Raw genomic sequence first — 12,612 nt, forward strand, 5'->3', positions numbered from 1 at the left:
CTGACCCCCCCGCCCCCGCCCCCGCTCCTGCTCCAGGGCCATCCCGGAGCCTCTGGGAAAACAGCTCAGTGTGCCCAGTCCGGAGAAGTCCTCCCCGCCAGAGAAGGAACAAGGACCCAGTACCAGCTAGCCTGGCCCCTGAGGAGTAAAGCAAGAGGGGAACCCGAGAGTCCATGGGGGCCCAGCAGGTGGCAGCCGGTCAGGCCCCTCTTGAACTTGACAGGCTGTGCAGCTGCTGGAGGCTGCCCCCTTGGAGTCTGCCAGGAAGCCCCGGCTGGAAGATGACAGTACACAGACTTACACACACACACTCACACACACACACACACACACACACTCACACTCACACACACACACACTCACTCACACACACACTCTCTCACACACACACACACACACACTCACACACACACACACACTCACACACACACACACACACACACACCCCTACCTCTCAGGTCATGCCTCTTGGCCTAAGGCTAATGAGCCCTGGGGGTTAGACTGGAGCCCTGCACACCGTGAGATCAAGAGACCAGACAACGGGGAAGGAGGCTGGAGGGAGACGCATCTCCCCTGCACGTCTCTGCCCGAAGATCCGAGAAGGCTTCCTCATTTCATTCCACCCACATGCACTGCGCTCAGGGCTTGCAGGCCCCTGCCTGGGTGGGAATCCCGCCCCTGCCACTTACTGGCTCGGTGAGTTTGTGCAATCTAGCACCTCGGTTGTTCCATCTGTTAAATGGACGACGGATGATCCTGACCCCGAAAAGACATAATGCATGCAAACTACTCAGCACACGGCCTCCCACCAAGTGCTGGCTCATATTAGCTATTATTTAAAACCTTTAGGGTCCAGCTGTGGGCTTGTTTCTTCCTTGAAGCTCTCCCCAGTGTCTTGTGGCCCAAAGCACTTTCACCTTCCTCTGGCCTATAAGCACCCCTACCCTTCACCAAGCATGGGGACTTCTGGGCTGCCTGGGCCTGGTTCCGTTCCCCTAACAGCTCCACCATCCTCCCGGGGCATGTGTAATTGTCTCCCTGCGAGGTATCCTTCTCTGATCCCTGTGGGCTCTCGCACACAATAGGCGCCCAGCACAGAACACCGCCCAGCTTCAAATCCTGGCTGCATCCTCGCTGGCTGTGTGTACATTTAGTTCAGGGACTTCACTTCTCTGAGCTCCAGTCTCCTATAAAGTGGGGTTGGCACCTACTCGGGAGGGTTGGTCAAAGCCAGCTGGAACGAGGGGGTGGTGTCTGCAGACAGTAGGTGCTATGGACTCCGGAGCTCCTCCTGCCTGGCTGAGGCAGTGGCCTGCACGGAGGCAGGGGCGTGGGCCCGGTGACCTCCAGAAAGCACAGAACTGTGCAGGCCGAGCTGGGTCAGCAGTGGCTTGGCTTAGAAGTACGATGATGAGCAGATGCCCAGATGTGTGAGGACATCTGGCAGCCCAGAGAGGGAAGGACGGGGTGGAGACTTGGTAAGGAAAGGGGGACTGGGGAAGGAAACAGAAACTGCCTAGTGGTTTCCAGACAGGACAGGGACCACAGGCACCCGCTTCAGCTCTGGCAGGCCCCAGCGACCAGGAAATCGGCCCCAGGATGGGGGGGGGGGCGGGGGTGCTGGCAGGAGGGACAGGGACTTCCCCACCCCCTCCCCCAGCTCATGGTAAATGGTCATTGTGTTTGGTTTCCGGCAGTGGCCTCCTCTCCTGCCAGGACCCTGGTTTTCCTGCCCCAGCCAGAAGCTTCCCCTTTGATTTCTAAATAGCAGCCATGGCCTGGATCTCAGTGCTGGGGCCAGTGAGGAAGAGGAGGAGGGAGAGGGGGAGAGGGGGAAAAAGAGAGAGAGAGGGAGAAAAGGCAGACCCTTGGGCAGGGGTAGGGCTCAGATCTGCCTCTCCCTCGGTTCCTCAGGGATACAGACGGACGGACAGACAGAGACAGGGAGGGAGGGAGGGAGAAAAGCAGCTGAGCGGCCCACCCCTGCGAGCACGCAGGCCGGACCCTCCAGCACACAAAGCCGGAGGAGCTGCCAGACATAATGAAAGTCAGATGAGTGCTGGGCTGGTGTCATGCCGCCCACCCCCACCCTCCCAGGGGTCTCGCTCCAGCCGCCAATGAAGACCAGAGCTGTGGGTGGATGAGGGTCGGGGAGTGTGCCTGGCCGGGCCACCAGCCAAGCTCAGCAATAAAGGGTCTCCCAGGCCCGAGGTTCTCCCACCAAGAGCTCCCTCCACCCCCTGCCTTCCCCCCACTCTGGGCAGGGAGATGCTCTTTATCCTCGGGTAAATATGCATCGCAGCCCCGTCTAGGCACTGGGGACACACAGAGGCACAAGACCCAGGCTGGCAATTACAGCTTACCCGGGCCTAAGGTGACGAAGCGGGGATACCAAGGGGCCCTCGCCAGCACGGGGGCTCAGGCACCCCGCTGAGCCCTCTGACCCAGGAATGGCCTCTGTCCAGGCCCCAACCCTGGATTCTGCCACCCTGGCCGCAGGGAGTTGGAGTCTGGTGCACAGTCAGGTAGGAGGAGGAGGGGGGCACTCCTCCCCCGCCCCCCGCTGCCCAGAGCACACTAGAAACAGGAGTCCAGCCCTCACCTAGTTCCCCCAACCACATGCACGATAGGCACACCCCCGTTCTGAATCCTCGCAAATCCTTACAGATTCAGGGTGTCGGCGCATTTTCTAATCAAGCAGAAGTGAGTCACCCCTCCACCTGAGAGGCCCTTGTCCCAACCTCCCGCCTGGACACCGGGCCCCACAGGTTGGAGGCCCGTCTCCCCACTCCCCCGCTTTGAGCAGCCCGGAACATCGGAGTCCACTTCTGCCCCCAAGGGGGGCTGTCCACAAGGCCACTGTGCTCCCAGCCGCCTCTGAGGATTCTAGAAGATTGCTGCCCTAATCACTAGTTCACCACCTGCATTTCCAAGCCAAACTGCCTAAGCCGGCCCCAGCCTGGCCACGGGGACGAAGTACGGCCCAGCCCTGCTGTAGGGAAAGGCACAGACGCAAACAGGCAGCGACTGCCCGCGGGAGAAGTCTACCTGGGCGGCAGGGGTGCGGGAGTGGCACACCTGGGCTCGGTGAGGTCAGGCACTGGGACGGATAGAGGGGGGCACGAAGACCCGGTTCCGGCCCCGAAACTGTTGGACCGGCTGGCGGCAGGCCCTACGCCCACCTGGCTGCCTTGGGGTTGGCGCAAGGAGGGGGATTTCTGCGGAAGGACCCTCCCCCCCGCAACCTCCGGACTGGGGGGTGGTGACCACCACCACCGGAGGTGGGTGACCCGCTAAGGACGCTGGGCCCCCACCCACTCCTCGCTCGGCCGAGCGCCGGGCCGGCCTGGCTCACCCACCTCCAGGCGCGGCAGGTCGGGGTCCAGCTGCGTGAAACTGTGCAGCACCACCGGGCAGCTGTCGGGGCCGCCCACCTCCAGGCGCACGGCGTCCCACACGCTGCGGCTCCGCCGGGAGCCCGGAAACAGCGGCTCGGCGCCGCCCGCAGGCCCGGCCGCCTCGGCCCACATGCGCTGCACCATGGGCGGCTCGCAGCGGCGCGGGCGGCCGGCCGGGCCGCGGGACCCGGGGCGGCGCGGGCGCGGGGCCGGCCCGGCGCGCGGCGGCGGCGGCGGCGGCGGCCCGCGCGGCTCGGCTCTGCCTGCGCTCTGCGCCCGCGGCTCGGCCCCGCTGAGGTCAAGCCGGGGGCGGGGCCGGCTCGCCAGGGGCGGGGGCTCGGGAGGCGGGGCCTGCGGCGTGGGGGGCGGGGCCAGGAGAGGGCGGGCCAGAGACGCCGGAGGAGAGTGTGTACGCCTGCGCGCGCGCAACCCGGCTGGAGTAATGGCGGTTGCGTGTTAGGGAGTGCTCGTGGGGCGTGTGTCGTGGGGCTGCGGGTACCACGGTTAGGCCCTTTGTGTGGGTGCGTGCGCGGACCCAGCGCACGGGTTGTGTAGCTGTGTGACTTGTGTAAGTGTCGACGTGTGGCCAAGCAATGGGTCTCCACCTCCCATAAATTCCAGTTAAGCCCCTGCCTAGCTCTGTGGCCTCGGACAAGTTGCTTAACCTGTCTGAGCCTCAGTTTCGTCACCCGAGAGGATCACAGTGGGTAACTGACATATATAGCACTCACTCTGCCGATGCCTGTGCCTCGCTGTGTGCTCCCGCGTCCTGGAACCGGGTCCTCAGTGCACGCGTGCATTTGGAAGTCCTGAGGGTTGGGGTGTGTATTTGGTGGGGGGGGCGAGGGGCCTCTGCCTGCACTGGCTCAGCCCTAAGGCCACCCTGAGGAGGTACAGGCAGAAGGGAGGCAGCAGAGGTGGGGCAGTTGGGGGTAAGGGGGAGAACCCAGACCAGGCCTCACCAGGTGGGGCCTGCACTCAAGAGTGAGGAGGGATCAGGAGGGACACATGCCAGCTGGGCACCTGCCACTGGTCTGGTCACCTGGGGCCACTCACTGGTGGCTTGAGTGCTCAAGGTCTCAGGGCAGCCTTCAGGGTGGATGTGAGGTTGCTGAGGGCTGGGGAGGAACCAGGGCTAGGAAGCCTCAGCTGCTCTTTCTAGAAGCCAGTGAGGAGGCAAGTAGACAGATGAATGAATGGGACCCTCACTCACACCAACACACTGCCCAGGCCTGCCCCGGCCTCAGCCCTCAGCCCTCACAGAGGCCTGCAATTGCTGTCAGCAGCCCCGGCAATGCCACCAACCTCCCCAGAACTGGTTCCATACCGCTGGGCCTCAGTTTCCCATCTGCAAAATGAGAGGGCAGGTCCAGACTACTCATTCCGTAAGCATATCTTGTGCACCCACTGTGTGCCAGGCCTCAGATACCCATGGACAGTGGGGGCCCAGCAGCTCCCACCCACTTGTGTGCCCATGTGGGCAGCTTGAGCACCTGCCGGACGGTTCTCCATCAGGCACAAGGCGAGGCCTTGACAAAGACGCACGGAAAACAACTTGGTGATTTCTATTAAAGGCATTAAAAACACTCATGCCATGAAAAAGAATGTGTATATGCATAACTGAATCACTTTGCCGTACATCAGAAATTAACACAACATAAATCAACTGTGCTTCAGTAAAATAAATTTGGAAAAAAAAAAACCACTCATGGCTCTGATTCGATAATCCCACTCTTGGGAATTAACCCTAAGGAAGCATTCAGAGATGTGGGCATGGACTTCTATACAACGATGTTTATGGAAACCTCAGTTACAACTCTACCAAAGGAATCAACTCAAACACCCTATGCAGACTTACTGTAGGGACCCCGTGTGCCATTACCTACCATAGGAGGACCATGATACAGGGAGATGCTCGGCTATAACTGTAAAGTCAGAAAACCATGATGCAGAGCATGCTTTTAGAAGCTGACATTCCACGCATGCATATGACTAGAGGGACCTACTTTGCAAAAGGAATGGTGGTTATTTCTGGGCAGTGCTATACATTGTTTTCTTTTTACTTCTCAGAATTTGCTAATTTTTCTAAAATACTTTAGTAATCACACACACATTATAATAAACGCTGGGTTTTGTTTGTTGTTTTCATTTTTAAAGCAAGATGGGTAGATTTGGCTGGGGGTGGAGACCCCTAGGAGGCTGTTGAGGAAGCCCCAGGGGAGGGTGAGGTGGGTGGGACATATTTAGAGGAATGAAGTCTTCAAAGAGCAAGAGAGGGGTGACCTGGACCCTGGACACTGCTTTGGGCTAGAAGCTTCTCTTCCCACTCCTTCTCCTGGGGCCAAGCTCTCAGTGCCTGGAGAACCCAGCACCTGCCTGAACTCACTTTATCTCTTTTCTCTGCTCCCTTTATCTCTTTCTCCCAGGGAGGGGCCTGGGAAGCAAGCTCGTGCCCATTTTACAGCTGGGGAAAGGGGCCCATGGAGGCCAAGTGACTCCTGAGTGCACCAAGGTCACTACCTCTCTGACCTTGAAGGTCAAGGGGGCCGGGGTTAGGGGGGCCCAAGCAGGCTGGGGAGGTGAGGACTGGGGAGTTCCATCAGGACACAACACACCAACACAGTCGGCCCGGCTGCCTCCCACCCGACTACCTGGACATCGTTTGCATGGAGGGGGCGGTGGGGGGGGGGAGGTCCCTCTGGTTGGTGCCTGTCTTGTTGGTGCCTGTCCCCCTCCCCGCCTTGTTCCCCCCGCTTTGGGGCTCCCCTCCTGGGTCCTGGCAAGCTTGTTCGCTGCTCCAGCTGCGGGAACGTGCGCGCACACACACACACACACACACACGCACACACCCTTAGTTCCCAGCAGGGCAGGGTAGCACAGAAGCCAGGTGCTGGCACTGAAATACCTAGGTTTAAAGCCCAGCTCCACCCCTTTCTTACTGTGTGACCCTCCCTCCCTGCCAATGCCACCCACCCCCTCAGCCCTCGGCCCCCCCGAGAGTCACCTGATCTCCAAGGCGGAGTTTTCTCCTGTTTAGCAAAGGGAAGACAGCACAGGTAAAGCACCTCAACAGGGACTGCAATTCACTGAGGCCCTCTTCCCGGCCCTCAAGCACGTCCCCTCATGATCCTCCCCCAAAGCTGTGGGGTAGATCTCTTCCCAAGGGCAAAAGAGAGGGGGTCAGGACAGTAGGTGCCACCTGATGGATGAACACAGAGCCACCCACGAAGCGCCCTTGCCAAAAACCTGACCTGAATCCAACCAGGCCTCTGCATGGAACAGCCTTTTGGGGGAATGACAGGGCACAGAAGAACATGTTAAACACATATAAGGATGCACCCCACAAATTCCATACTCTGGGAATCTTCACAGGACAAACCACCCAGTTTCAACAAATACACTTCAGGGGAAAACACAAAGGGGAAACTGTAGATTAAAATAAAGGTGGGACAGGGACTTCCCTGGTGGTCCAGTGGGTAAGACTCCGAGCTCCCAATGCAGGGGGCCCGGTTCGATCCCTGGTTGAGGAACTGGATCCTGCATGCATGCCACAACTAAGAAGCCCGCGTGCCACGACTAAGACCCGGCGCAGCCAAAATAAATAAATAAATAAATATTAAAAAAATAAAATAAAATAAAGGTGGGACATACGACCAAATGCAACGTGCGGATTCTGGATTGTGATTTGAACAGGGCAACTGTTTAAAAAAAAAAAAAAAAAGCAAAAAAAGAAAACCCTGAGGAACAATTGGGATTATTTGAACACTACTGGATATCTGATGATAGCTGACATCATTTTTGGGGTGTGATCACAGGATTTTGGTTACTATTAGAGAAACGTATTAAAATATTGATGGAGGGAACGATGTGCCTGGGATTTGTGTCAATATCGTTTGCTGTGGGGAAGGAGGGCAGGACATGGGGCCGGTAAGAGAAGAAGCAGCAGCAAGAGTGGCCCCTGCACTTGGTGATCATGAAAGCTGCGTGCCTTTATGCCATTTTATCTACTTTTGTGTCTTTTTGGAATTTTCCATAATAGAAGTTAGAAAAGAAAAAGGACACAGTTTGGGACTTATCCCCTAATGCTGCTGAGGCACCCAGTAGCCCTGGAGAGAGGGGAACAATCTCCAGACCCGGGGCCAGCGCAGTGACCACCCCCCCACCTTCACCATTTCCCATGTTCCTCGCTCCACACCCAAGGGGCACCCAGAGCATCCTTACAACACAAGGGGCCCGAGGCAGTGGGCAGCTGGGAAACTGAATCATGCAGCTCAGATGGGGCTGGAGGCAAACCCAGGGACCTCAGGCAAGCCTGAAATCGAGTCTATGCTAACCTGGGCCCATGGAGGGTCTGCTGGGAGGGAGAGCAAGCACAAAGCACCGTACAACCTTTCCCTGGAGAGTGCAGCTGTCCTTCCCTGGGGGTCACAAGGAGCCCTGGGCGACATCGCCATACAGACCGTTCCTGTAGGCAGGATGCTCCTCGCATGGGAAGCTCAAAAGACAGGTCTCTAGCTGACAGCTGGGAAGAGAACCGGGCCAAATCTAGCCCACGTGTGTTTTGGTTGGCTTGCAAAGTGTTTTTCAATTTTTGAGCCAACAGTAAAAGGTCAGGTGATTTCATATAAAAATCCACATTTCTGGCTGCTCCTGTAACTTCGGACAACCCAGCCGCACCTGGTCTGTGTTCCCACGCAACAGGAGACCGGGCGGGAGCTGACAGGCAGCTGTCCTCTCCAGCCGGGCCATCTGCTTGTGGCTTTGCCCCAGGCCCCCCTGGGCCCCCCATCACTCCCTGGCTCAGAGGCCCCTGAGTAGCCACCTCCGGTTTCAGGGAAAGGTGTGCTCAGGCCAAACCTCTGGGGCCCCATTTCCTACCCGCTGTCATCCGATCATTGGTCCCCCTGATGCACAGCAACCAGAGGGGTCTTGACCCTTCAAAGCCCCCCAGCCCCTCTCGCCCTCAGACAAAAGACCAACTGCTTGGTGCAACCCCAGCTTGCATCTCTGGGGTCCTCTCTCACCACGTCCGGTGAGGCTCACGCAGAACAGCTGCGGTCCTCAGAGCCTCGAGCCAGCCCCTCTCTGCCTGGCCCATGCTTCCCACTTCCCACCCACCACTTTGCCCAGCACAGGGTCCCAGGGAATGGGCTTTGGGCCCAGGGTGCAACTCTGGGGAAGCCCGCCAGGCACACGGTGGCTCAGAGCGAGAACTGATTCAAGGACATGTCCAGATGACAAGGGCCTTGGCCATCGCCTCCTCCAGCCTGGGCTCGGCCAAGGTGATGGAGGGAGCTGGTGGCCCAGTGAGGAACAGGTACCCGGACTCGGATCAGGCCTTTGTGGAAAACCTTTCACCTCTCACTGGGCAGGTGGAGGTCACCAGGTCTGTCTGTCTTTTCTGGTCTATATTTAGAGCCTGGGGAAGTCATGGATGGGGTGTGGCCTGGCCAGGCTCCTCGGTCATTTCCCTGACCTGATGTCACCATTCCTGGCTGCCTGAGTCCTGGGGTAGCCCTCTGTGGGCGGGGGAGCACACACTTTGGCAGGAGGTGATGCACCCGGGCTGAGCGTGGGAGTTGTTAGCACAGCGAGTGGGCCCAGCTCAGCCCCACCTCCTCTGCCACTGGTCCCTGGGAACTTCCAGGGACTGCCTCCTCCTCTTTGGCCTCACAGGCTGGAGGCCAGGCTCAGAAATGGTCAGGAGGCGGGAAATGAAGCTTCCAAACACCTAGGAGACCATCCTGGGTGGAGGGGTTTGACATCATCATCACCCCAAATCTCTGACCTCACAGGGCGTTGCTGTCCCAGGGTGACCAGAACAAGATGAATCAATGCCCGGAGCCGTGGAAATGGCTCAGGACGAGGATGCCGGGCGTTCCAGATCAGCTGTGAGCTCGCCAGGCGGCCTCCCTGTCCTCCCCTGGAGACGCCCCGACGCTAACTCTTGGGATGCTAAGGGGGACACTCGGGGGAGCACACGTGTGGTCCAGGGTCACAGAGTGAGACCAGGAGCCACACTGACGACTGTCCTCCACTCCCAGAGCGCTCAGGGCCCAGCACCCTGAGGGGTCCCTGACATCCCCAAAGGCCACCAATCCAACGTGCGACGAGCCCGAGGTGGGAGTGCAGGAGAGGAGAGAGGAAGAGAACCAGAAGGGGACACAAACAGGTGGAAACTGAGCCTGAAACACGAGAATAACGGAGGGGAAGGTCAGAAAGGGAGGGGTCCCGGGACCACGCCGGTGGAACGTTGGGCACACACGACCGAGGAGTGGGCCTGTAGGTTTGGGAAACTCTCTCTTAAAATGTAGAGCCTAGGTTTGTGTTCAAGTCCCTGCTATGCACCTTCCTAGCCTCAGTTCCATCTCCCTGAGCCTCAGTTTCTCCATCAGTAAGAGGGGGGGATAATAGTAGTAGTAATGCCACCACCACTTGGCTCTCAGGAAAGCAGATGATGAAACAATGCACAAGAGCGCTTTGTAATCTGAGAAGCATCATATGAATTTGCGGAGCCGCTAGGACAAGCCGCAGCCACCCCAACCCGCCTGGGCAGGGAGCAGGTAGACAGGCTGGCCAGGTGGGCAGACACGGGTACCAGGGTGACCGCCCCCCCACCCCCACCCGCCTCCTCTTTCACACCCGGAATGGGAGATGGGCCTCCCCGGGCAGCTTCCAGCCAAACTTCTTCAACCACTTCTGATGGGAGGGGAGGAAGTCAAGGGCCCTGGCGGTGGCCTAGCCAGCCTCTCGGCACAGGCACCGATTGCCCTGGAAACTCACCTCGGTGGCCGGTGCCAGCAGAGGTGTCTTCGGCCAAGGTGTGGGGCTTTGGAGGGCAGCACGGTGGGCGACGGCCCTCCGTCTGGTGGTCACCCCAGAGACACAGGCGAGGAACACCCTACCCTTCCTGCCTCTGGGCTCGGCAGGCCTGGCTTCCTGGGCCATCATGGGGTGGGAGCCAGGCTGGGGCTGGGCTCCCAGGGAGGCCCTCTGCCAGTCTGTCTGCCCATCTGCCGGCCCCAGTGGAGTCGGGCGCCCGAGTGCCTAGGCCTGGTGTCACCCGCGTGGCTGTCATACCAGCTCCCGTGATGAGCAGGGCCAGGAATTCCCGCTCTTACCAGGCTGAGGGCCAGCTAAGGGTGGGTGGACAGGGCTCTGTCCTGAGCCGGGCCAGTAGCTGCAGCTCAGACCTGCTGTCTTAGGGTGGGCCCAGCTGTGTCCCCCAACACCCTGAGGCCCTGTCCCCGTTCCCCCTGCCTGGGGGGAAATCACCACCCAGAGTCAGAAAAGGTGGCGAGTACATGTCACAGAGGTCAAAGCAGCTTGGCCAGTGGGGCCCCCAGGCAGGTGTGAGCCCTGCCAGGCCCTGTGGAGGGTGCTCAGGAGACCCCGCTTTCTCTAGGCCACCATCTCATTCCGGAAGCCTTCCCCGCCACTCAGCCCTCGGAGCTCCTCCACCCCTGGCACCCAGACATGGGATTTAATTTTAAACTGCGGGGACCAACCTAGGGTTGGCAACTGTTTATTTTGCCAAGTAGGGCAGTAAAAAAAAAAAAAAAAATGCCACCACTATCATTACCACTATCACCACCATCATTACCATCGTTTCAGAAAAGACCCCACCAAAAGTAACAAGGAGGGCATACGATCAGAAAAATGGATAATTGTTGAATGAATACATTTGGCTTTAAGGAAAACTCACGACCTTGTCTCCATTTTTCTCATTTTGCTGCAAACCAGACGTTGGACGCCATGGGATGAGTCCAACCCACACATCTGACAAATGGAAAAACTGAGGCCCCGGGGAGCAGGGACCTGCCCAAGATGTCACAGGGAGAATCCAGGTCCTGTGTCTGTGCGCACCTCTGCAGAGCCCACATACCCTCCCTTCATCAGCATTCAGAGCCCAGATCCCCAGACCCGGAGATGCCAGGATGACCCAGAGGCCAAGGGCTGCTTCCTTACCCTCCTCGGACCCTGGTGGGCAGCCGGCTGGGCACGCAGGATCGCGGAGGCCGAGAGGAGAAGGGGGTGGACAGGGGGTCCAGAGCCGGCCCGCAGGCACATCAGGCCCCGGGGCCCTGGCGGGGTGGCCGGGGCCCAGCATGCCGCCCTGACGCCAAGCCCCGCCAGCACTTGCTCTGCTTCTCTGAGCAAGCGTTTCACATCCTCTTCCGGTGGCTTTGTGGGGCGCAGGGGACCCGAGAGCAGGCAGCTCGGAGCCGGAGAACGGAGACCTGGTTCCTGCCCCCGCCTAGTGCTGCCTCCCTTTGGGACTCGCAGGTTCCTCTTCTCTCTGAGCCTCAGTTTCCTGATCTGTTATAGGAAGGTGTGGTGGTGTACAGAGGTTTTCAAATTCAATTCCCCGCCCCCCACCTCTGGGGCAGGAGAATTTCTTTCATGGAAGAAAGGATTCCCCGGACACAGGAGCCCCTAGGGTGGGGCTTCTCTAGGGGATGTGGGTGGGCATCTGGAGGTGGGGGGACTGAGTGGCAGGGGCTTCCAGGTGGACCCTGAGGCAGCCGCCTTCCTGCCTGCAGGTGCCCACCTCATGCCTGCACCCAGAGTGCGGCATGTTTCCCCGGCACTAAAATCCCTCCAAAGGCTTCTGTCCAACCCACAAAAGAATCCAAAGTCCTCCTTGCCCCCAGCCCCCTCCCACTCACTCGGCCCTGACTTGCCCCTTGCTCACCTCCACTCAGGCACCCCCTGCTCCTTCTCCCCAGCCACCTTAGCCCCTCCGTGCATGGTGGCTCTTAATCTGGACCTCTGGGAAACTGGGTGGGTTTGGGAGACTGGGCTCTCTATTAGCAGCTCTGGGACTCTGGGCCAGCGACTTAGTGGCCTCAGTTTCCTCATCTGTAAAATGGGCACAAGGACGCTGCAGGATTCAACAAGAACTCAGCACAGGCTTGGTTCGTGGCTGGCACTCGGGGGACCTGCACTCTGATCGTGTCCCACGGACATGGGCCTGGCATGTAATATACACTCAGTGAATGTTGGCGGAGCTTGCCCCTGCACCAGGGGTGCTGTGGCCTGGCTCCACCTCCAAGAGCTCCAGATGGCACTGCGAGGTCTGTTCGGTGCTTGGCATGCAGCCCTGCAACCGGATCCCAGTGGATAACTTGGAAGTGTTTGTTGTCACCCTGGTCCCGGCAGAGGGGAGGCCAAGAGGGCTGGCAGACACACTCTGGTCCACTTTCTCGAGGAC

At 59.2% G+C, this 12,612-nt stretch overlaps 1 protein-coding gene across 5 annotated transcripts in view; it reads right to left on the reverse strand.

The window, feature by feature from the left end:
- RALGDS (ral guanine nucleotide dissociation stimulator) overlaps positions 1–12,612 on the reverse strand; it is a 46,791-nt gene that overhangs the window by 20,553 nt on the left and 13,626 nt on the right. For 4 of the 5 annotated variants that reach the window (XM_059925935.1, XM_059925934.1, XM_059925933.1 and 1 more), the window contains exon 1: positions 3,360–3,544. The exons of the other annotated variant lie outside the window; for it this stretch is intronic. In XM_059925935.1, the coding sequence (XP_059781918.1) occupies positions 3,360–3,542 (183 nt within the window). In that variant the 5' untranslated portion in view covers positions 3,543–3,544. Of the gene's footprint in view, positions 1–3,359; positions 3,545–12,612 lie in introns of those variants that run through there. 5 annotated transcript variants of the gene reach the window in all.

The sequence above is a fragment of the Balaenoptera ricei genome, chromosome 6 (assembly GCF_028023285.1).
Source record: "Balaenoptera ricei isolate mBalRic1 chromosome 6, mBalRic1.hap2, whole genome shotgun sequence".
Classification (NCBI taxonomy): domain Eukaryota; kingdom Metazoa; phylum Chordata; class Mammalia; order Artiodactyla; family Balaenopteridae; genus Balaenoptera; species Balaenoptera ricei.